This window comes from Hemibagrus wyckioides, linkage group LG29, assembly GCF_019097595.1.
Source record: "Hemibagrus wyckioides isolate EC202008001 linkage group LG29, SWU_Hwy_1.0, whole genome shotgun sequence".
Lineage (NCBI taxonomy): Eukaryota > Metazoa > Chordata > Actinopteri > Siluriformes > Bagridae > Hemibagrus > Hemibagrus wyckioides.
Genome location: NC_080738.1, coordinates 3,617,505 through 3,643,883, shown reverse-complemented (window position 1 = coordinate 3,643,883; position 26,379 = coordinate 3,617,505). Strand labels below are relative to the sequence as shown.

At 39.1% G+C, this 26,379-nt stretch overlaps 1 protein-coding gene and 1 pseudogene across 4 annotated transcripts; both read left to right on the top strand.

Annotated features, from left to right (window-relative positions):
• Nucleotides 1-26,379, top strand: part of LOC131348986 (NACHT, LRR and PYD domains-containing protein 3-like) — a 333,823-nt pseudogene that overhangs the window by 222,897 nt on the left and 84,547 nt on the right.
• On the top strand, nucleotides 9,301-16,452 carry LOC131348997 (NLR family CARD domain-containing protein 3-like). 4 transcript variants are annotated; one of them, XM_058384294.1, is made up of 7 exons: nucleotides 9,379-9,617; nucleotides 10,078-10,188; nucleotides 11,379-11,489; nucleotides 11,922-11,976; nucleotides 12,223-12,427; nucleotides 12,714-14,484; nucleotides 16,164-16,452. In XM_058384294.1, exons 1-7 carry the CDS (start codon nucleotides 9,565-9,567, stop codon nucleotides 16,435-16,437), a joined length of 2,580 nt encoding a protein of 859 aa, XP_058240277.1. In that variant the 5' UTR covers nucleotides 9,379-9,564; the 3' UTR covers nucleotides 16,438-16,452. The 4 variants fall into 4 exon arrangements, with proteins under 4 accessions (XP_058240280.1, XP_058240277.1, XP_058240278.1 ...); XM_058384297.1 differs by lacking the exon at nucleotides 16,164-16,452 and having other exon boundaries at nucleotides 9,301-9,617; nucleotides 12,714-14,709; XM_058384295.1 differs by lacking the exon at nucleotides 10,078-10,188 and having other exon boundaries at nucleotides 9,383-9,617.

Sequence of the window (26,379 nt, the reverse complement as noted above, 5' to 3'; positions counted from 1 at the left end):
TCCCTTCCTTGGTGACCTGCTCAGATAGGGAAGACAGGGAATTAGCTTCTTTCTCAGACTCAACTGGGGAGGAAGGCTCCGGGTCCGGGGCCCCTCCGGCCATGCACGCTGGCTTTGCCCAGGCTCTGGGCTTCCGGGGCCTTCTCGCCTGGGCGGGGGCCTTCATGGCGGTGTTGAACCCTGGCCAGTCACAACTGAGCAGTGCAGGAACGGGGAGATTCTGAATGACTCCCATGACAACGGGCCACTCTCTGGCTGGGCTCCGGATGAGAAGCTCTCCATCGAGGAGCTCTCTCTGGGAGGTGGGGTTATGGAGCCCCACGGCCTTGTGCTCTTCGGGAGGGAGGCCCCACAGGAACCAATCCATGGCCACCCGCTCTGTGACTTCCTTAGCTGACAGCTGGTCAGGTTGGAGCCACCGGCGGCAGCAGCAGAGGAGGTCATCCATCTGGGCCCGTGGGTTGGTGCGGGGGTCGTACCACCACCTATGGAAGTCCCCTGCTGCGTAGTCCCTTCGCGGCCAGCCTTCCTGTTTGGCGGTGTACTCGAAGGTCTCGAGGAAGGCCTCCACGTCATCCTCCACCATCATCCTCCACCGTGTGAGGCGCTGGGCTGCGTGGCCTGGGTCTGGGAGCGGGATGAGGCGGCTGGTGCAGATGCTGGGCGTCAGCGATTCCACACGGGGGCTTCTCTTAGTCCGAACTCCCTGGAAACAACACATAGGGTACCTGTTAGTCCAGTAGGGGGCCTTCTTACCTTGTGTGGCCAGCAGAGCCAACCTCTCCGCTGTGTTGCTCTGCTGGAGGGTGAAGGGTTTAAAGGCGCTTCTGATTGGCCCAGAGCACTTTGGCGTGCGTTCTCCCACTCCGCCCTGCGATCTAATTTAGGGGCGCTGGCTGTGGTGCTGATCTGCTTCCACGCTGCACTAGCGCCACTGTCCAGGGTGTTGAAGCACCGCTGTGCGTGTTTTTCCGGGAAAGGAGGGAGGCAAGGAGCGGCTCTTTTCTGTGTGCATGTCACATAATATAATAATAATATTTTTTTTGCCTCACTTAAAATAAACAGAAAATAAATGGTTTGGAACAACCTGAGGGTGAGTAAATGACAATTTTCATTTTTGGGTGAACTATCCCTTTAAATTTTTGTAACAGAAACAAATACTTGGACTTACTGGTCTTCTTCAGAACAGAAATAAATTTCCTGGCTTGAATGGGCCTCAGTACAGCTGCCAAATCTGATTCCTCAAGAAATCTGAAATCTTCTGGGGTCTCCACTCCAAGTGATTTTAAGGTGTCCTCAAGAGATTTCTTAGTTGCAGTGGGAGGTCAGGGTAATACAGCATCAATTGCAATGTTGATGTTTGAAATGTTTAGCTCCGATTCACCCATTTCTGAAAAACAATTAAAAATAATAATTCTCATAAATAAACCAAAACTATGAGAAAATACAGATCAACAATCATATTCAGTGTGACATCAGACTGTGCTTTAATGGAATTACCCTTTTTTCATTCATCATATATGAGGTTAAAGGATAGAAATCTGCCAGGTCATTGATTTTCACACAATGCATTATTTTAGTCTGATTTTTCAATTCATGCAAATGGTATTCAGGAATGATCTCTGCTACATACTTTCTCAGCAGAAAATGAACAACTTCAAAGTGCAAGTTCTCCAAACTCTACTGAGTCCATATTATTTGTCACAAGGAACTGCCATTTTTTGTATAACGTTCCCCTGTACATTACTTCTGCTGAGACTTTGATATTGTTCTCTGTAAATCCAAACTGCCTCACTGCATCTTTAATAGAATCACCATGCAGCTCTGGGTAAAATGCAGTGTTGTTTTTTAACCTCAAAATTAGATTACACATTGACCCTTCTGACAGATAGACCTGGAACATTTGATGCCTTTCAGAGAGAGTGAAGCACAGGTTTTTGAAATTCTTTAAGTTCCTAGCACATCTTTTAAAATAACTGTGCTTACTCTCAAAGCGCATCATCCACAACCTGATCAAAGGACCAGACTTTAAAATCAGTGCAGGGTAGTGTCACAAGTAGTGATGCTTAGGCTATAGTCCATGTCCTGGAAAAAGAGAGAATCTACAAGTAAGATATTCTTGGATAAGAACGTCAAGGTATGTGACATCTGGTAATGTGCACAAATCATCTCCACAATGTCTTTTAGCTGAGGGGTCAACTGCCAAACATCATCCATGGGCTCTTTAACCTTGTCACGCATGATCACAGGAAGAAGTCTTAGAAAATTCCAGTTCTGAATAGCCTGACCAGAAAGCTTTACTCCATTGGAGCTCACTGCACATGGCTTATTCAATGCATCAGATGAACTGTATTTAAATTGCTTAATGCGTCTATTCAGAATTGAATAGGAGAACCACTTTTTCTGCATGATGAAGTACTTCAGGTAAAGGACTAAATCATAGGAAAGGAAACCTTCAAAAATGTCATGGCCTAAACAAGGCAGGCAAACATTAAAGTAATTCAATGAATTAAAAATTGACTCAAATGTTATACCTTCAACGTTTTGTTGTTCCTCAGACTGTAAAATGTCTACTGAAGAATTGTAGTTTTCAGGAGTGCGCTGAGGACCACATACCTTTGGATCTGTTCATGTTATCTGGCAATACCTGCAGAAATATTCAGAAACACTAAAAGTTTCTGTGAAGCCACCGATACTATGAGACCCCAAATTGTCCCCTGCAATGCACAAAACAGTCCACAACTCAGACTGATATACTACACATTACTACCTCATACTGTGAACATTTGCACTGGTTCACTCTGTATATCCTACACTATTGTACAGTTATTGTCCCAATTTTACGGGATGTTGCATTTTCACTGGTCTTTTTGCACATCCTGCACTAATGTACTGTTAGTGTTATTCTTATTTTAATTTTCTTGTTTTCTAAACTGTTGCTATATCTCGACATTTATACATAGCCTTATAGCTTCTAGTTTGTGTGTATAATTATGCTTCTTCTTCCTTATTACTTACTTACTAGGCACCAACACACTAAGACAAATTCCTTGTATATGTAAATCCTACAGTACTTGGCAATAAAAGTGATTCTGATTCTTTAACTTTTTCCTCTGCCACGGTTATTCCATTGTCTTCCAGGTCTTTTAAGTCTGCAATTAGCCTTGAGAAAATTTTGTCATGTCCAAAGTGTTTGAAGTCTGTTTCTCGACACAGCATTACAAGTGAGATGTGGTCTGCACTTGATCTTATGAGAGGGTAAATTAGCCAGAGACAGACATACAGCTAGTGCTTGGAGCTTGCTTTTTGCTGAACCTAATGGGTTCACCACCTCAAAAAAATCTTGAAATAGAATTAATTTGAGACATGATAGGTTTTGAGAAAAGACCTCATTGTTTTTGTATACCTGACCATCACTGACATCACAAAGCACATCTGTGCACGGTAAGCATGGATGCTGTGCAGCACAATTCCACCATAAGTCAGACTCCAATAAACATCTCAAAGTGTCTTTCAATGGAACATAGTAGGAAAAACTCTGTGACCTTGTTTCATCTCTTCCTAAGTACAACTTTACAGGTTCTGTGTATCTGAACATCTTTTTAAAAGCCTTTGTTCTTGAAAATTTGGTTCTCATTGGTCCTTCATGACTAATGCTGAATAGGTCAGATTCCATCATGACATATTCTACCAATGTCCATATCTGTTAACTCTAAATCACTTTTCAGAAATGCACTCAATTTATTCAAAGTGTATGTTTATCCTAGTTCATGTATGCTCTGCATCTCTTCAACAATATTTTGTACAGTTGAGGCTGGCAGAAGAAACTGCCCTTGTAATTTCACATAGAAAAGAGAAATATTTCTGAGAAACATTGAAATTTTCTGTAAGATGAACTTCACCTTCATCAGTCTCACCAAATCTCTCTGTAGGGCCTGTATCTAAAGGTTCAGTTTAAAGAGACTGAGAAACTGTCTTCTTATAAAGAGGACTTATACTGTCCACAGAACACTGTCTGTGTTTCCTGGACATGTGGGATGTAAACGACGACTTTACAGTGAATGTATGGACGCATCCTGTCACCGGACAGGATATGTTCCTTTAAGTGAACTGTTAGTGATTTGATATCGCGATACTGGCGCTGGCACATAGAAATATTACACGTAAACACCGTAAGGGCATTTGTTGTAGCAACATGTGAATCTATGTTATATTTACGGTAAAAATGAGCCTTAAATGCTCCGTATGAACGAAACGTTTCGTGGCAATCTGTAGCGGCGCACTTGAACACGCATCGTGGTTCATCACGGTGAAGTTTGACATGTAAAACATGCTCCCTAAGGGTTTGCACTGATATTCCACAGAAATAACAGCTAAACATTTTAACTGCATGAACAAACACACACTCTACTGCTGTTTTAAACACCTAAATGATGTTTCACATCCCGGGCTGGACTTTATAGAGCTTGTAAGTGTGACTACATGCGCTGCCTAGACATGTTTATTCATCGTGAAAACTGGTTACGTTACATACTACTCGTGTTTAAACCTACACACTGCAAAAAGTGCCTAGAAACATTTATTTAATGCAGTATTTTTACTGATTTCTAACTCTAGCTTTTTAGCGCTTGTCTGACTACATGCGCTGCCTAGACATGTTTATGCGCCATTAAAACAGGGACAGAATACATGCTACTCGTGTTTAAAACCACACACTGCTTAAATCGGTTTAATCCAACTTACCAATGTACACATTTAGCTTACAGAATACTTCCACTAATTTGTAGTTGAGCTCCAACAGTGCTTCACAAAAATCTCCAGTTCGCCACTGCTGAAATGCGGGAAAGCAAACGCTCCTGTGTTCCGCGCCAATGAGTATTCAGCCAATCAAATTCTTTGCCCAATTGAGCCAAGGCACAACATTTATCCTGATTGGATGATGCTTAACGGTTACGTTTCAAAAGCTTGTTGAATTGATTTTCTTACCTTAAAACAAATTCCTGAGGGCAGAGACAAAACAGAGTAGAATCTATTCAGAAATTTCTCTCTAAAAAATGTAAAATCATTGTTTATTACAGCAAAACAATATTTCAATTCTCAAAATCAAATATACAAATGTCAAGGTGGACATTTTTAAGCGTTTTAGGCAGACAATTTAAGCATACAATTTGATAGAAGACTTTATATTACAACGTTACACAGAAAAAGATGATTTTATCACACGTGTTAAAATTGTTTACGTCCTCTGTCCTGCATTGTGGTTGTTAAGTTCACACTGCACAGGGGTGTCAAATATGTTTCTGTATTTGTCACGTCCATAACGGCATATTCCTCATAAATGGGCACTAGAAAATTAAAATAAAGTAACTATGATCTGTGAAGGGGCATTTGTTGGGTATAGCTGGTTATTGCTTCTGGTTTGTGCATTTTTATATAAAGAAATCCTACAAAGTTTTTTGTCACATCCATAACGCGTGTTTATTTCCCTTTTATAAAATAGAAACCTAGTGCATTTTCAATCTTAAAAAAGTCTAGAGTGATATTATTCTGATTTTTAAACTCTATCAACAAGGGTTTAGTAAAATATAATCAGATGGTTCAGTATATTGGTAAAAAAATTCATTTTCTGAGAGTTTATATGTTACATCCATAACGCATAATGTCATGTCCATAATGCTGGAATTGCCCAAGACAGAATAATGTTTTCCTTTATATGCCAATCAATACAGTATATTGTTAATTTTACTGCAATAAACCATATTTTCACATGTTTTTAAGCGTTAAATTTAAGGTCTTTGTAAAAAATAATTACAGCTTTTGACTGTAAATTCTACAGTTATTGCAAGTTTTGTGAAATACGGTTTTATCCTGTAGCATTTATATGGTATTTTACTGTTAAATCTACGGACATTTTTTTTACAGTGTATAATTTAAACACTGTTTGCATCATGACGTGATTATAAGACATCACCATAACGCATGCATATGCATGCACACGCAGTTACCATATATATTAGTTTTGCCGTTTATGTGCTCTTAAAGTATTCTGTCCAAAAAATGAATGGAAAAAGTAAATTATCAGGTGCACAAGGCAGGAAGCGACGCAAAGAAGAGGAGCAGAAAAAAAAGTAAAATAGAGGAAAGAATCAGAAGATAACGACTGGGTATTAGATCATTATGTTTATGTATTATTTTGAAATAGTCTTTTTAGATCATCTTAACTGGCAACACTGACACTGTGGAACGTCTTTGCTTAAGTTAACTGCTAACTTATTTTATTTTACTTTATTTTCTTTGAAATAAATTTAAGCTTTTGTAATGTTGTTTTAATTTCAGTTACATTACTGCTTGCTTTTAATTCACCAAAAAGTGTCTAAAAGACTAGGATTATAATCTAGCATTCATGAACTGAAATATTTTAAGGTTAAGTATAGCATTTTTCACTGTTTGCACAAAACTGAAATGAAAGGTAGAAAATATAATAGAGTTTAGTGCACTTTTTTGTTGATTTGCACTTTGTTTAACTGTTGTCTGAGTCTTCTAGTGACTGTCAGTCAAATTTGTTTGTTATTTATTATCACAATTTATTTACTACTTTTGCTTAATGCTTATTTATTTATGTATTTGTTCAGTATTTATGTTATGTTATTGTAAAGTTTTTAAAAATCTGTATTTTCTGGATTTTTTTGGTGGTGGTGGTGGTGGTGGTGGTGGTGGTGTGTGTGTGTGTGTGTGTGTGTGTGTGTGTGTGTGTGTGTGTGTAAAATCTCACCTAGGGCCAGCCCTGTGTGAACAGAGTCAATATAATGATACAATACAATATACAGTGGGACCTCGGTCCTCGACCACTCCTGTGTTCGAATTTTCGGTATTAGATTCGAATTTTTGAGTCAATTTGACCTTGGTGTACAAAAATATTGTTAAAATATTGTTTCATACAGTATTACAAAGAATATCGAATAGCGAATTTTCGTTTAAGCAGGGCTAAGCCCCCAATGAGGGTATAATAGTAATAAATCAAAAATAAATAAAATAAAATAAAGGTTTGACTAACAGGGTAGGATGATAAACTTATTGCAGTATTCCACTGTATTGCATAGATGTGTATAACATTTGAGTACTGAACAAGCCAAATATGAGTCTTCCTGATCACACACACACACACACACACACACACACACACACACTCACTCACTCACTCACTCTCTCACACACACACACACACACACTCACACACACACACACACTCCCCTGATCCTCGCTCTGTGTCACCTCGGTCTGTGGATTGATGAACGCGCTGAAAGACGGGGAGGAGCCGAAGTCTGCCTCCCAGGGGCGTCGTTACGGCTAATTGTCACAGGGGCGGGGCTCGAGCCCCCAATGATTTTAATCTAGCCCCGAATGTTTTATCCCGGATTTTGCCCCCGGAGTGTAGAGGAATTAAGTAAATGTTGATCGGTTTAGTTGAGCACTGTTGCCGTTTACTGTACGCGATTTTGACCGACATCTCTCTCCACATACACACACACACACACACACACATACACACACACACACACACACACCAAGTGACTAAAATACCTTACAGTCCTTGAGAACGACGGCAATAAAAAAAAACTGTCAGAAAACACAACAATCTTATTATTCAGATAAAAGTCTAACTTCTAATTTTTAATGTAAACACAGTTGATAAAAGTCGGCTAACAAATGTATGTTGTGTCACAAAGGAGACCCACTGTCTCTGATTCTGAAAACCCCTGACATATAGGACCCTTTAGAATATTATTCCATACCCAATATGTACAAAAGCCTTAAATTAAATAAGCCTAAAGATAGATCTAAATGAAATATAAACTGTTAAAGCACTAAGACATTACAGTCTGAACATCATGACTTTCTATTATTCCACTAATGCAGTATTTAAGTTAAAATACAGACAGGACTTAGGTGAACAATGGACCAGAACAGACTCCATCATTCAGCTGTTCTGTCTGTTGATAAAGGAATTCTCAGCACTATAAATACTAGTATGGTAACTGACCGTTTTACTCAAGTCCAGTCTCGGAGATATTCTCTGATGATTCCACCCTCAAAGAAATAGGATAGAAAAGTCACCAAGAGCATGAAGTAGACAAGATACAAGCAGCAGGAGAGATGAGAGAACAGGAAGAGAAGAGAAGAGAAGAGAAGAGAAGAGAAGAGAAGAGAAGAGAAGAGAAGAGAAGAGAAGAGAAGAGAAGAGAAGAGAAGAGAAGAGAAGAGAAGAGAAGAGAAGAGAAGAGAAGAGAAGAGAAGAGAAGAGAAGAGAAGAGAAGAGAAGAGAGGCAAAAAAGAAAGAAAGAATAATACATACAGTAGTGGCAGCATAAATGAGGAATAAGAGGTGTATAATATAGATTATTGTAAAATAATAATAAAAATAATAAAGGATCTATAATATTATAGTAAAAGATTGAATGAAATTTTATAAAGTTGCATAGTATTTGTGTTAATTTGTGTTTATTATTAAACAATATTACATAAAAATGCCCTTAAAAAACGTGTTATTCTTGCTTACCCCCTGTCCCTAATTGCCCCCTGATGTTTTGGCCCCTGATGTTTTCAAATCCTAGAAACGCCCCTGGAACTACGTAACTGATTGTAGTTCAGATGAATTAAATTAAATAATGAATCTTTTAATTGTACACACACTTGATTTGTCTGGAGATCTGTATGTGTTTACATCTAAATCATTTAAATTAGCTTCAGCTGGGAATGTTTAGATTTTTAACATGTCTCTGTCATTAATGCATGTTTACCTCAAATCACATCCATTTATTGTTTATACTGAGTTCCATTATCAAAAACTCCCTAATGGTCATGAAAATAAAACCTAAAAATAACCATTAGAGAACGTTCCTAGAAGGTTATTATTTGGTTTTGAAAAAATAATCAAAGGGGAATCCTATGCTAATGTTAGGAGAAGGTTCTGTGTTTGCTGGCTCTCCTGTTTGGGGAATAAGTTGCTCCCCATTTCAACAAGCAGGGAATTATCAGCCCTAGGAGAAGTAGTGTTACTAATAGAACAATGTAGAGAGTGTCTAAAATCTTTTCCCACTACACTCTTACAGACTGACATAAATACACCTATTTTTAATGATTTATTTTCAGCAGTCAATCCATCATTGATAAACAAACCAGAACCACAGAGAGAGAGAGAGAGAGAGAGAGAGAGAGAGAGAGAGAGAGAGTGTGTGTGTGTGTGTGTGTGTGTGCGCGCGCGTCTGCGTCCTGCCCCTCCCCCCTCTGCAGAATAAACCGTTAGATGAAAGTGAAACTCAGCTGCTCCATTTTGTTCCGAGAGGAAAATAAAATATTCCAGGAGTAAAAGCTAAAGCTCTGATATATAAACGCTCTAAATGAAGACGTTTAGAGTTAATATAAGGAGTTTTGTTGGTTTGTACTGAAGTTTTGAATGTACACAGGTTGTTTTATGACTTGATATCGTGTGTATAGTGTTTGATTTAACACACCGATGTTGGAGTGAAGTAAACGTGTGTCCTGCTGTAATCTGGAGAAGGAGACATGACCTCCAACATGAGTGTGTCTGGAAAACAGGACTTAAAGAAAGACGAGAGGTCAGTAACTTTTACATTCACCAGCAATAAATACACACCGTCTCATGGGAACAGATCTGTATCTCTAAACACTCACTAGTTAACACAGGAACTAAACTTTGGTTTAAGGTGTTTAATAGCAGTGAATAGATCACTGATCTGATCTAAGAACAGTTTAGAGAAATCATTCAGTGAGAGAAGAGTAAAAAGGACTGTGTAATGTGGAGCAGAAGAGCAGCATAGCTTTGAGTCAGTGAACTCGACAGGCTTTAAGACCCAGCGGAGTCAGTTCTCTGTGATTGGGACTCCTGACCTCAGTGTAATTCCTGAGGTATGAGGCGTGTCTCCTGTTTGAAGAAGTGTGCAGACTGGAGCTGAATTAAAAAGATGGAATTATTGGTGTTTAATGATCAACACAGTGTTTAACAGTGCTGAGACAGCAGAGGATTAATTATTGCTGATATTTCTGTTGGAATTCTAGAATGATGGAGGGAAAGAGATCAGACTCACCAGAACCCAGCTGTGTGTCCATGAAGAGTGACTGGTCAATGGATCGTCCAGTTCGCTTCAGAGACAGTTCTACTGATGTGAGGTCAGTATAGTGAGGTGTTTTACAGCAGTGTTCCACCTGATCAAACTCACTGGTCTCATTATGAAGCCCTTCATGAGCTTCATGACTTTCTCTTACTCAACAATGCAGTATTTAAGTTAAAATACAGACAGGACTTAGGTGAACAATGGACCAGAACAGACTCCATCATTCAGCTGTTCTGTCTGTTGATAAAGGAATTCTCAGCACTAGAAATACTAGTATGGTAACTGACCGTTTTACTCAAGTCCAGTCTCGGAGATACTCTCTGATGATTCCACCCTCAAAGAAATAGGATAGAAAAGTCACCAAGAGCATGAAGTAGACAAGATACAAGCAGCAGGAGAGATGAGGGAATGAGAGATGAGAGAAAAATAAGAGAAGAGAAGAGAAGAGAGGCAAAAAAGAAAGAAAGAATAATACATACAGTAGTGGCAGCATAAATGAGGAATAAGAGGTGTATAATATTGATTATTGTAAAATAATAAGAATAAACGATCTATAATATTGCATGTCATACCTGTGAGAGAGAAAATGTAATGAATTTAATGAACTCCATTTTCAGTAGCAGGACTCTGAAATGATGGGAGGAGTCAGAAAAAAGACTGAATGAAATTTTATAAAGTTGCATAGTATTTGTGTTAATTTGTGTTTATTATTAAACAATATTACATAAAAATGCCCTTACAAAACGTGTTATTCTTGCTTACCCCCTGTCCCTAATTGCCCCCTGATGTTTTGGCCTCGGCCCCTGATGTTTTCAAATCCTAGAAACGCCCCTGGAGCTACGTAACTGATTGTAGTTCAGATGAATTAAATTAAATAATGAATCTTTTAATTGTACACACACTTGATTTGTCTGGAGATCTGTATGTGTTTACATCTAAATCATTTAAATTAGCTTCAGCTGGGAATGTTTAGATTTTTAACATGTCTCTGTCATTAATGCATGTTTACCTCAAATCACATCCATTTATTGTTTATACTGAGTTCCTTGATCAAAAACTCCCTAATGGTCATGAAAATAAAACCTAAAAATGACCATTAGAGAACATTCTCCTGTTTGAAGAAGTGTGCAGACTGGAGCTGAATTAAAAAGATGGAATTATTGGTGTTTAATGATCAACACAGTGTTTAACAGTGCTGAGACAGCAGAGGATTAATTATTGCTAATATTTCTGTTGTAATTCTAGAATGATGGAGGGAAAAAGATCAGACTCACCAGAACCCAGCTGTGTGTCCAACAAGAGTGACCGGTCAATGGGACGTCCATTTAACTTCAGAGACAGTTCTACTGATGTGAGGTCAGTATAGTGAGGTGTTTTACAGCAGTGTTCCACCTGATCAAACTCACTGGTCTCATTATGAAGCCCTTCATGAGCTTTATCAGGTGTTGAAGCAGTAAAACACTAAACTGTGCAGTGCTGCAGCTCTCGGTCCGGCAGTGAGGACAACTGCTTTAAGAGGTCAGTTCAGCCTGCAGTCCCTGATCTGGAGGGTCTGTGGTGCTACAGAAGAACATTTACACCTGGGATATTAATGACAATATAAATCATTTTATTCATTAATTCAATCATTTGTTTCTAAACATGTTAGTGTCAGTGATGAAATCCTGAAATCAGTGTATTGTGTTAAGAGGATAGTGTTAAATATCTGTCTCTGTATTTATTACTGTGATTTCTGCAGCTATGAATACATATAGTCCATATTACATGATGTGTTTTATTTGTTCACAGACCACAGAAGAAGAAATCAAACATCAGCAGAAATCAGCTGGACTCCATATTCAAGGTGTGTGTGTGTGTGTGTGTGTGTGTGTGTTTTATAGTGTGTAATGTGTGTGTTGTCATACCTTGTCATTTCTTGATGTCCAGTAGAATTATGGGTAATCACTTGTATGAATAATCAGAATTTCAGTTGTAACTAAAGGCAAGAGGAAGAGACTTTTATTATTTTCATAACCAAAATCATTAACAAAGCACCATTCACTGTGTAAGATTCTAATATTTAGATCTGTTCCTGTGTGTTTCTGACCAGGAGCTGGAACACAAAGTCATCACTCTGATAAAGAATGAGCTGAAGAGGTTTAGGAAGCTCCTGAGTCCAGATTACCCAGCATGCACTGAGAGGGAGGTGGAGGATGAGGAGGATCTGCACAGTGTCAGAGAGGGAGCTCTGAAGATCACACTGCACTTCCTGAAGAACATGAAGCACACAGATCTCGCTAACACACTGCAGAACAGTAAGAGCTCTGAGCCATGGCTTTATTCCATCAGGTTCACTTTAGAGAGAGGAAATAGTTTTAGATATGAAGACTTTTAGTTTGAACTTTGATTTTAGTATCATGTACATCTGCTGCTTTTCTGTTCGGTTCATGGTCCAGCTTGTGGTCACTCTGTACAATGGTCCTGTTCCTTCAATAATATTTAGTAGATGAATCAGGAATGAACAGCAGCATTTGAAATAATTTTACATTTTATATAGTGCTCAGTGATTCTGCATTAAAACATGTTATTACTGTTTATTAGAACTCGTGTATCAGACAAAGCTGAAATCCAACCTGAGAGACAAGTTTAAAAGAATTAATGAAGGAATCTCACAGCATGGAAGATCAGCACTTCTGAATGAGATCTACACAGAGCTCTACATCACAGAGGGTTGGAGTGGAGACGTCAATAATGAACATGAGGTGAGACAGATTGAGACAGTGTCCAGGAGACCAGCAACACAGGAGACATCCATCAACTGTAATGACCTCTTTAAGGACAAGTCCATCAGAACTGTGCTGACTAAAGGAGTTGCTGGAATTGGAAAAACAGTCTCTGTGCAGAAGTTCATTCTGGACTGGACTGAAGGAAAATCAAATCAGGACATCACCTTCATGTTTCCACTTCCCTTTAGAGAGCTGAATCTGATGAAGGAGAAAAATCTCAGTCTGATGAATCTTCTTCATCACTTTTTCCCAGAAATAAGAGAACTAGAATCAATAGACTGTGACTCCTACAAAGTGGTGTTGATCTTTGATGGTCTGGATGAGTGTCGACTTCCTCTAAATTTCCAGAAGAATGAGAGATTGTGTGATGTGACAGAGTCAGCCTCAGTGGATGTTCTGCTGACGAACCTCATCAAGAGGAATCTGCTTCCCTCTGCTCTTCTCTGGATAACCTCTCGACCAGGAGCAGCCAATCAGATCCCTCCTGAGTGTGTAGACCAGGTAACAGAGGTACGAGGGTTTAATGATCCTCAGAAAGAGGAGTACTTCAGGAAGAGGATCAGTGATCAGAGCCTGGCCAATAAAATCATCAGACACATGAAGTCTTCAAGAAGCCTCTACATCATGTGCCACATCCCAGTCTTCTGCTGGATCTCAGCCACTGTTCTAGAGAGAATGTTGGGTGAAGCAGAGAGTGGAGAGATCCCCAAGACTCTGACTCAAATGTTTACACACTTCCTGATCTTTCAGATCAAACACAAGGATGAAAAGTACCATCAGAAACATGACCCTGATCCTCAGCAGACCAGAGAGAGTATCCTGGCACTGGGAAAACTGGCTTTCCAGCAGCTGGAGAAAGGAAACCTGATCTTCTATGAGGAAGACCTGAGAGAGTGTGGCATTGATGTCAGAGAAGTGTCAGTGTACTCAGGAGTGTGTACCCAGATCTTCAGAGAGGAGTTTGGGCTTCACCTGGGGAAGGTGTTCAGCTTTGTACATCTGAGTGTTCAGGAGTTTCTGGCTGCTTTATACGTGTTTTTCTGCTTTAAATTTAGAAAGACAAATGTGCTTGTGGAGCAAAGCACTGGACTTTTTAATTTCTTCAGAAATCCAAACATGTCTGATCTCCTCAGGAGTGCAATGGACAAGGCCTTACAGAGTGAGAATGGACACCTGGACCTGTTCCTCCGCTTCCTTCTGGGTCTCTCACTGGAGTCCAATCAGACTCTCTTACGAGACTTAATGCCACAGACAGGAAGTAGTTCTCACAGCAAACAGGAAACAGTGGAGTACATCAAGGAGAAGATCAGGGAGAATCCAACTCCAGAGAAATCCATCAATCTGTTCCACTGTCTGAATGAACTGAATGATCATTCTCTAGTGCAGGAAGTACAGACTTACCTGAACAGAGGAGGTAACAGGAGTCTCAGTGGATCCAGTCTCTCTCCTGCTCAGTGGTCAGCTCTGGTGTTTGTGTTACTGACCTCAGAACAGGAGCTGGATGAGTTTGATTTGAGTAAATATGATCAATCAGATGAATGTCTTCTGAGTCTGCTGCCAGTGGTCAAAGCCTCCAGAAAAGCTGAGTGAGTATTTTTATTTATAAATGTATTACTGCATGGTTTGTTATTTTAATGTAACACTGAACTGCACTGTTTGGATTAATGCTTGTTAATAGTTCCTCTAATCCTCTTTAAACAAACCTCTGGTACTTTTACAGAAGATTGTTTCACTTTTTACACTAACACGTCATGTCTGCACTGAGGGCTGGGCCATATGGACAAAATCTTATGGATCAGGATATGAATCATTTTATATCTTTTATAGATGAATCATGATATATTAATTTTTCTCTAAAATTTATATAGAAATCTGTACAAAATAACTGCATGCATTTAAGAACTAAACACATTTCTGAACTAAACAACAGTGAAAGACACTTTTTCTTTTCTCTGTTTATTCTGAAAGTGACATTGAACAGAACTCTCACAAATGGGAAGAAGAAAAACATCAAGCTGTCAAAATGGGATCAATATGAATAGAAAATAAAAAAAGGAAATATTAAACACTCTGTTCACCTTCAAGTACCTGTTTAGGTTCAAGTTCCTCATCTTTTGTTCTGTGACACAGTGTTGTGGAGAGATTCACTCTGTCATGCTTTTATTTCTTCCAATTTTTCACATTTTCTTCCTAATTTAATCACGGCTGATTCCCACCATCTGACTGGGAACAAAATACTGAACTGGACCATACTGGAAAGAGTCGAGTTGGATTTTATTTAAATAGTATAAACTAGTAACAGGGCCATTTGGAACAAATAGTGCATTTTTATTACATTTCCTTTCTTATACTCTTTATTTAAAAGAATCATTGTTTATTTAAGAAAGAGATTCTTACTTTTTTGCACATCTATATTTTCCAAAGTCCATTCTAATAAATAAAACACTATAAATCTATATTGCTAATAAAATGATTTTCTTGAGTGTAATTTTGAAAGAATAAAATTGCCCAGCCCTTACCACCTTCTGAGACAAGACGACAAAAACAACTCTATCTTTTCACACTGTTCCTGTAAATTAACACACTTGCTGTAACTGACCATTTCCATATGTATGACCACACACAGGCTCCCATGACTGGCTTTACCTTGTTTAATTACCTGGTTTAGTTTGAACAAATCAACCTTTTTCTTTAGTTTGGATCTGTTTGGACGTATGTGAAGACTCCACCTGTACTCGGGTCCACACCAAACACCTGAACCAGTGTGTGTGTAAAATCAGAGGTCTCCAGGTGACAGATTTGTACCTGTACGAGCACAGAGAACAACACACACCAACTGTTTTACCGTCTCTGTGAAATTCAGCATATAACTCAGTGTAAAGTACGACTAGTATTGGCATGTTATTAACTGCTAGTGTACAGCTCTATAATTCTTTATTTTCTGTAATAAAATGCACTGGATCTGCAGTGTTGGGTGTAGAAACTTGAACACAGATCAGAGTGTAGTGTTTGTAGGCTGCTCGCTCTCACCTGTGTGTGTTATGTACATGACCTAATGGTCTTATAATAAATTGTAGCTGAGAGATTGTGGAGTTCAGAAAGACGTCCCTGCTCCTGTAAATGTCCTGATGTGGTGTCCTGTCCTCTGATTTCTGTGTGTGAGAGAAACACACTCACATTTCTGTTACAGCTTCAACTTTAGCTGGATTATGGCTGTGTGTGTGTTTGAGATCAGTGTTCTGATATTTCATCATTTCTCTTCCAGTCTGTGTGTGTATAATCTGACAGAGGAAAGCTGTAGAGCTCTGTCCTCAGTTCTCAGCTCAAACTCCTCCAGTCTGAGAGAACTGGACCTGAGTAACAATAAACTGCAGGATTCAGGAGTGAAGCTGCTCTCTGCTGGACTGAAGAATCCACACTGTACACTGGAGATACTGAGGTACACACACACACACACACATACACACACACACACACACACACACACAGGTCATATAATATTTACACACACACTTAAAGTAGATGGTCAGCTTCATTAGTGGTGTATAAAGTGCTGGACTAGGTTCATGCTGCGTTTCCTCTGAATAACAAACACAGTAAACAGAAAAGCTGTAACTCTTTAGTTTAAACTAAAAAACACTAAACTTACAGTTCTGTCATCTGTCCTTTTCTATCATTTGTACTTTCATTATACAATGTGTGCTCAATCTATACACTATTAGTTTCTCCTCCAAACACATTTTAGGGAAAAATGATGGTAGAGTAAATAATCCACCTCGGTCACGTTCATTACACTCGCGACTGCGTCTGGAACACGACTGCTGATGACCGGACACATCACTGCAACGGGATAAAAGATTATAGCCCTAATTAAGCTCTAATGTAGGGGGCGTGTCACTCTGTGTAATCACCTTGCATCACCTTGAATCTACAGCACTGGATTCGTTACTCTTCACTCTTCATACCATTCTGTGTGTTTTTCTTCCCACCGCTGGTTGTGATGTTGCACTCGGTTACTAAAGTGTCCAAAACAGGGGGAGTCACATGACAGACTGAACATGATGGCTGCTTAGACCATTTGCTTGCTAGACACGCTAACAACAAGTATCAACTCAGTAAACTCAAACATCAACAAGCTCGAGTCGGGGTGAAGAGCAGTTCCAGTGTTCTTAGCAGACATAAAAAACCCTACAGTCAGTGGAGCTTCAGCTAGCAGATTAGGAAGATAGGAACAGGAGATGTGAGGAGGATTTCCTGAACTTGACAGCCACTTGTCACGTGCCATAATCTGCCTAGCTGGTCATGGCTGGCTCTGCTAACAATGCTAACAATTCTGGTGTGGTGCTGCAGTCGTTTTCTGAGCTTGGTTTGTATTGAACTTGTTTAAGCTAGCCTTGCTAATGCTGCTACAAAAGCATTTCACTTTCATACTTCATAATGCAGTGAATTAACTTGTCTTGTTTTTTTCTTTTCCACTGGACTACACAAAACGAGAGCCACAAGTTTCATACATAATATTAGCCACATAATGACCATGTTTATTAATATATATATTAGAGCTGGGCGATATGTCCTATAAATTGAATCTCCAATTTTTTGAAACAAAATTCGATTTTTGATTTTGAAACGATTAGTTTTCTTTAAAAAAAAATGTAATAAAACACTAGAGACAATAGAATAGATTTTTTTAATTTGAGCAAAAACAGTATAACCAAACATATGATCTGCTTATTTGGACTAAAAGTGCAAACTTACTTTCGCTAACAAGTTTTTTTTTGTTATTTTAGAAAAACAATAATCAGTACAAAAACATAAAAACCTTTTTTGGGGATTTATAAACTACAAACTTTCACCAGTCTTTACAAGTTCTAATTATTCTAGTTAAATAAAGTAATATAACAAAATATGAGGGATTTGTAAAGTGCAAACTGCAGACTTAACTTAAATCACTTTTTATAAAATAAATAATTGTCACCTGGAAAAAAAAATCCCTGAAGAAAAACAATTTTGTAAAGCAGTTCAACATTCAACTAACACGCTAAATAATTATTAATTAAATTTCATTTAATGGCTTCCGGGTTGCACGTGCATGGAGTAGACGTGTGTTTTTTGGCTCCGCTTTAATATTCAATAAATGTCCTAATTATGTCAGATTAATTAACTGTGCTTTGCAGCTATCTATATTAAGAGCTACGGCGCAACATGACGAAGCCAAATAAAGTTAAGAAAACGGAGAAAGATGTAGAAGAGTGCAGAAAAGTTACAGAGGCTGCCGTGGATGTAGCGGAGGCTAAATCTCTGTCTACAAATGAGGATCTTATGTCCGCGATCAGTGCTTTGAACAAGACTGTGGACCAAAGACTGGGCGAATTATCTTCTGCACTCTCTAATTTGTCATCAGCGCTGACTGCTCGGGTCGAGAAAACAGAGGAAGCGGTACAGGCTCATGAAGGCCATATTGAATCTCTCAAGAGGCTAAATGCAAAGATGGCTGCCGAGACGGCCCTCATACAGGTAAAGCTGGAGGATCTGGAATCGCACTCTCGCAGGCATAATATCCGCATAATGGGAATAAAGGAGAAGCTGGAAAACGGTAAGCCCTCCGAGTTCGTAAGCTTATTGCTTCCAGAGCTGCTTGGGCACGAGAACTTTAATAAACCGATCCAAATCGACATGGCTCACAGAAGCGTGAGACCAGCCACCAGCAATAGACCGCGAGCTATCATTGCCTGACTGCATCACCTCCATTTGAAAGAACTTGTGCTGTGCCTAGCAAGGCAGAAGGCCCCTCTTCGTTTTAAGGGTGACAACGTGCAGATCTATCCAGACCTGACGTCGGGAACGATGAAGAAGCGACAAGATTTTAATGACATAAGGAATAAATGCAAGGAAAAAAACATAAGATGCAGCTTCAAATTCCCGGCGAAATTCATTATGACGGTAGGAGAGGAAACTAAAACTTTTGAAACACCCTCCGATGCTGAAAAGTTTCTGATGACCAAAATCCCAAACTGGAAAACTACGAGGTGATTTGCTTAACTGAGACTTTGCACAGCGAGGAAACTAAGGTTCAGAATATGGACATGATCGTTAAAGACTAAGTGACCATAAAGCGGACAATATATGTAACTGTTGCGGAGGAGTGTAGGTGGCTACAACATACAGTCACCAGTAAGGTTTGTCTTGGTAAATGGAAGGGAGTGGAGCTAGGTTTTATAGCTCCCTTCCTGGAAGCATAGGTGGGGTGGGAGGGAAACTTATGTGGATGTTCTGTTGGTTAAGTTTTAGTCTACAAGTTCTAAAGAAGGTCCAAATGTTCCGGTTATGGTATGGTCCCATAATCTTTTCTCTTTTCTTTCCAGTGGGAATTACATAAATGTCGACAGATATTTACAATAAAGATCACAGTGATGGGCTGGACAATATTAGGCTTATCATTTGGAATGTTAGGGGAATTAATAGCCCTGTGAAGTGTGGTAATGTTCTTTCACACCTCAAAACTTTAAAAGCAGATATAGGTTTTATGCAAGAAACACACCTGAAGAGGGGAAGCGAGAATAGACTGAAGTCTAATTGGATTGCACAAGTGTATCAGTCTGCATTTTCCACCAAAGCCAGGGGCGTGGCTATCCTGATTCGTAAGAATGTACCATTCGTTCATCATAAGACTATCTCCTATATAAATGGCAGATATATCATTGTGTTGGGCTCTATAAACTCAAAGCAAATAACCTTAGTTAACATATATGCACCAAATTATGATGATCCCTTCTTTTTTCAAAAAGTATTTGAACTAATCCCTAGTATTTTTGAGTCAAATATAATTGTTGGAGGTGATTTCAGCTGCGTGCTAGACAACGTGCTTGATAGACAACCGAGTCAGATTGCTAGCTCGACACCTAAATCTAATGCAATATCAAAGCAACATATGCAGTCCCTAAACATTGTAGATATATGGAGAATCCTTAATCCCTTAGATAGGGATTTTTCTTTCTACTCTCATGTGCATAAGTCATATTCACGCTTCGACTTCTTTTTGTTGGATTCAAATCTAGTACCAAACGCATGCAAGTCACAATACCACAACATCATAATATCAGATCATGCTCCTCAGTCAGTCGACCTTAGATTAGATAATTTAAGAGGAGAATTTAGTTAAATAACGCACTCTTAAAAGATGAAGAATTCAATAAAAATTTGGAAAAAAACATTGAGGAATTTATAAAGATCAATTATAACGGTGATGTGCATGATTCAAATCTATGGGAAGTGTTGAAGGCTGTAGTTAAAGGGGAGATTATAGCATTTGAGATAGCTCAAAGAAAGGAAGCTAAGATAAGAATGTCTGAAATAGAAAATACTCTTACTAGATTAGAAAGTTTACATAAAAATAACCCAAAATCTAGGGTACTGAAAGAAATTATTGCACTAAAGTATAAATATAATTCTCTATTATCTAGCAGCATACTAAAATTATTAAATAAGGTTAAACAAAGATACTATGAATTAGGAGATAAACCCCAGAACCTTCTGGTATGGCAATTAAGACAGCATGAAGCTTCCAGTGCCATTTATCAAATTAAGAACAAAAAGGGGAAAATAATAACCGATCCAAAGGAAATAAATCTAAATTTTGCAAAGTTTTATACAGAGGTTTATACTTCCACAGGGAAGTCTGACCAGGAAAATATTGATAGTTTTATGGATGGACTACACTTGCCAAAATTAAGTGAAGAGGCTTCAAAGGCACTAGATGCAGAAATAAGCATTGAAGAGGTGGAAAAGGCTATCAAAGTATCCCCTAACAACAAGGCCCCTGGGCCCAATGGGTTTAGCATCGAATTTTACAAAAGATTTAGGAAGGTCATTTTGCCGCTCTTGGTATGTATGTTTAGACACTCACAGGAAACAGGCTGCTTTCCAGCATCTATGTATGATGCCAATATTGATCAGCTGCTAGTGTCATCATATAGACCAATGTCTTTACCAAAATAATTGGGAAAATCCTTGGGAACAGATTGAAGAAGTATATTTGTGACATTATACACCCAGATCAGACAGGCTTTATGCCAGGCAGACACATCTACGTCGCCTGTGCAATGTTTTATATTCGGCAACAGTCAGATATTCAACCTATCACGATAGGTGGCCTCCCACAACACATTTCACTTTATGCAGACGATATACTTTTGTTTATAAAAAATCCTAGTAAATCTATTCCACATCTCCTCACTTTAATAACAAAATTCAGGAATATATCAGGCTTTACTGTTAACTGGGGAAAAAAGTGAGCTGATGACTATTGGGCCCCACGTTTGTGAGCAACGTATAAGATCCACCCCGTTCAAGATAGCAGAAAACTCTTTTACCTATCTTGGTGTCATAATAACTAAAAAACCAAAAGATCTTTTAAGAGTCAATTGGCAAAAGAAGATTGATCAATTAAAAAACAATATAGAATATTGGAGAACACTGCCAATTTCAATGGTAGGTAAAATTAATGCAGTAAAGATGGTAAGCCTACCAAGATTCCTCCACTTATTTCAGTCTATCCCTTCATGTATACCACAATCCCATTTTAAACAATTAGACAAAATCATTTTTCAGTTCTTATGGAATTATAAAACAGCAAGAATTAAAAGACAACACTTCTTTAAACCTAAAGAGAGGGGAGGATTTGGGTTACCTCTCTTTAGAACATATTATTGGGCAGCACATTTGAATATATTCTCTTGGTGGAAGGATGGTCCATCAGAAGGAACATGTAAACAACCTGAATGGCTTAGAATTGAACAAGCCCTTTGCTCTAGCTCTTCATTGCAGGCATTATGCAACAGTCCTGGAAAGGTCAGTAAGGTCATCTGTAATGATCATTTTGTTATAGGCCAGTCTTTAAAAATTTGGAAACAAGTTAAAATATATTTGGATATAGACATATAAACAGCAGGTAAAATAAGTATTGAACAAGTCACCATTTATCTCAGTAAATATATTTGTAATGGTGCTATTGACAAGAACTTTTCACCAGATGTTGGTAACAACCCATGCAATCCACACATACAAAGAAATCCAACCATAGATGTCCATAAATGAAGTTCTGTGTAATAATGTGAAATGACACAGGGAACAGGTATTGAACACATGAAGAAAGGGAGGTGCAAAAAGGCATGGAAAGCCAAGACACCAGCTGAACACCTTCTTAACATACTGTTCCTGTCACCTAAACAAAGAATAATGAAAAAAAAAAAAAAAAATTAATTTGCCAAGCCACTCAAACCGAACTGAAAACCATGGTTAAAAACTGAGGTACGTATTGAACCGTGGGTTAATTGTATTGTTGCATCCCTAGTAAATTATTATTAAAACATTCAGCATTTATTTTCTTAAATGCTAGGAACTGTTGTATATGCATTTTATGTATTTATTAAAAATGATTGTTTTATATTATGGTTCTGTGATGTAGGAGCTCATGGACACTTGCTTTCCTCTGTCAGCGATATTACCGCTACGTATCTAAAACCGCGTCCCTACTGTATACGTTCAGCTAGTTTAACCTTGCTTTCAGAAAGAGCGGCTGGTTTAACCGCAGTGATTATTGCTACTTCTCCTCAAGGACTTCTCCACTAAAGGAAGACCTTTTTTCAGCCGTATATTGTGGATTACCGCTTGGGAGGATTCTCTGGGGAGCTTCCTGAATTAGTCTGAGTAATGGATCCACTCACCTTATATACTGCTTACAAGGACCGTCTCATTTCAGGAAAGACTGGCACTGTGGTTTATTGTCTCTATTTGGTGATTTGCTTTTGTAGAATTACTGATTTGATAACTGACAAACTTTATTTCTCCAGATATTATCTATGATCTTGTATTATATTATCTATATATATTATCTATGATCACAATCTTAAATAAAAGTTATAAAATTATGGCTGTGTGTGTTTGAGATCAGTGTTCTGATATGTCATCATTTCTCTTCCAGTCTGCGTGAATGTAATCTGACAGAGAAAAGCTGTAGAGCTCTGTTCTCAGTTCTCAGCTCAAACTCCTCCAGTCTGAGAGAACTGAACCTGAGTAACAATAAACTGCAGGATTCAGGAGTGAAGCTGCTCTCTGCTGGACTGAAGAATCCACACTGTACACTGGAGATACTGAGGTACACACACACACACACACACACACACCACACACACGCATATATACATATATATGTACATACACTATATTGCCAAAAGTATTCGCTCACCCATCCAAATAATCAGAATCAGGTGTTCCAATCACTTCCATGGCCACAGGTGTATAAAATCAAGCACCTAGGCATGCAGACTGTTTTTACAAACATTTGTGAAAGAATGGGTCGCTCTCAGGAGCTCAGTGAATTCCAGCGTGGAACTGTGATAGGATGCCACCTGTGCAACAAATCCAGTCGTGAAATTTCCTCGCTCCTAAATATTCCACAGTCAACTGTCAGCTGTATTATAAAAACGTGGAAGTGTTTGGGAACGACAGCAACTCAGCCACGAAGTGGTAGGCCACGTAAACTGACGGAGCGGGGTCAGCGGATGCTGAGGCGCATAGTGCGAAGAGGTCACCAACTTTCTGCAGAGTCAATCGCTACAGACCTCCAAACTTCATGTGGCCTTCAGATTAGCTCCAGAACAGTGCACAGAGAGCTTCATGGAACGGGTTTCCATGGCCGAGCAGCTGCATCCAAGCCATACATCACCAAGTGCAATGCAAAGCGTCGGATGCAGTGGTGTAAAGCACGCCGCCACTGGACTCTAGAGCAGTGGAGACGCGTTCTCTGGAGTGACGAATCACGCTTCTCCATCTGGCAATCTGATGGACGAGTCTGGGTTTGGCGGTTGCCAGGAGAACGGTACTTGTCTGACTGCATTGTGCCAAGTGTAAAGTTTGGTGGAGGGGGGATTATGGTGTGGGGTTGTTTTTCAGGAGCTGGGCTTGGCCCCTTAGTTCCAGTGAAAGGAACTCTGAATGCTTCAGCATACCAAGACATTTTGGACAATTCCATGCTCCCAACTTTGTGGGAACAGTTTGGAGCTGGCCCCTTCCTCTTCCAACATGATTGTGCACCAGTGACCAAAGCAAGGTCCATAAAGACATGGATGACAGAGTCTGGTGTGGATGAACTTGACTGGCCTGCACAGAGTCCTGACCTCAACCCGATAGAACACCTTTGGGATGAATTAGAGCGGAGACTGAGAGACAGGCCTTCTCATCCAACATCAGTGTGTGACCTCACAAATGCGCTTCTGGAAGAATGGTCAAAAATTCCCATAAACACACTCCTAAACCTTGTGGACAGCCTTCCCAGAAGAGTTGAAGCTGTTATAGCTGCAAAGGGTGGACCGACGTCATATTGAACCCTATGGATTAGGAATGGGATGTCACTTAAGTTCATATGCGAGTCAAGGCAGGTGAGCGAATACTTTTGGCAATATAGTGTATATGCGCGCACACACACACTAAGTATGTTAATGTCTGACTAATAATAATAATAATAATCTTAATTTACACAGCACCTTTCCTACTTAAAATAAAATGTATATTATAATTTTGAAGACATTAAAAGCAGTTTTAAGCTTAAAATCCAGAGCTCTAATTGAAGCTAAAGTAAATAAGTGTGTTCAAGCTGCTTTTTAAATGTATTTAGTGAAGGTTCCTGATGGATATACACTGGGAGTGAGTTCCACATCCTGGGAGCAGGGACACTAAAAGCACTTTCACCGAGCTTCTTCTTATTAAAATTCACATGAAGAAAGTCAGCATTTGTTCATGGTACAAAAATATTTGAGGTGTGATCCATCAAGAATTCTGCTAAATACACAGGTGCAATGCCATTAAGTACCTCTAACAGTGTGCTCTAAATCTTCTGTCTGCTGAGGTGTTTACACCATGTGGGCTTACAGCTATACACAGACAGACCGCTCCATCCTCCTTTAATACACACACATTACTTTAGTCTTAACTGAATTACTCGTCTTATCTCTCATACTTTATGCATTTCTGCTGGTTTGTATTTTAAATTGTGTTTTTCTGTCCTAGCTCTGTGTTGGTGTTCTGTGTTTGTAATTATATGTTGTATGTTTATGTAGCACCAGGTCCTGGAGAAACCTGGTTTCATTTCACTATGTACTGCGTCAGATATATGTGGCTGAACTGATGACAAAAGCTTCTTGACTTGAGTTGACAAAAATATTCCAGAAAATGTTTGTAACAGAAAGTAAATGTGTCCACAGATATACAGACTGAACACACTGTAATGAAGCAGTAAAGGACAGTGTGGAAATATGGAAATGTTCTCCAGCAGAACTTTCCCCAGAGCTGCTGAACACACTGTATGAAAATCTCTCTGCTAGAAATAAAGAGACGTGTTTGTTCAGAGTGGCCTCTCTGTTATTATCTTCTTTTAGAAAGTTAAATACATCATCTCATATGAGCTGAGACACATGGATCTGTCCAAGAGCAGTCCAAGTTTATACACAGACTCTTCATTTTATATTTTTATCCTGTCATTAGATTCTTGTGTTCAGTTAAACACTTTATTTCCCAACTGATGGAAACACATCATTCACTATCAGAGAAATAAATCAAATATTTCATCATTTCTCTTCCAGTCTGTGTGTGTGTAATCTGACAGAGGAAAGCTGTAGAGCTCTGTCCTCAGTTCTCAGCTCAAACTCCTCCAGTCTGAGAGAACTGGACCTGAGTTACAATAAACTGCAGGATTCAGGAGTGAAGCTGCTCTCTGCTGGACTGAAGAATCCACACTGTACACTGGAGATACTGAGGTACACACACACACACACCCACACACACACACACACACATATATACTGTACATACATACACACACACACACAGATAGGAATTTTAATAAACACAGCAACCTCCAGTTCTCATCTGTTGTAGTGAGAAGGTTTTCTTTCTTGCAGGATGAGTTACTGCAGTATTACAGATGAAGGTTGTGCTGCTCTGGCTTCAGCTCTGAGGTCAAACTCCTCATCACACCTGAGAGAGCTGAATCTGGACGGTAATAATCCAGGAGAATCAGGAGTGAAGCTGCTCTCTGATCTACTGAAGGATCCACACTGTAAACTGGAGACACTACAGTGAGTTACTGACTTCCTGTCTCTTTACTCTACTGTATTGTAAGACACTGAGTAATATTCAGTGTGTTCTGTAAAATGTCACATCTAGTGTGTGCATTACGCTTCTGTTGTTCATAAGGAATGTGATGAGTGACTCTGTTTAACGTTGTCTGTAATTCTGTCCTCTTCTGTTTTTCAGCATTAATTATGATAAACTCACCAGGTCTGGTGTATGACCGGAGTCTGACCTCAAACCTCTTGTCCAGGATAAAGCAGTAGTGGTGAAGCGTTAGAACCCGTCCCACATTTCCAGCAGTTTGGGAGCTGAATCATTCATATTCAGATGTAGAAGTTCCAGAACAATAACCGTGA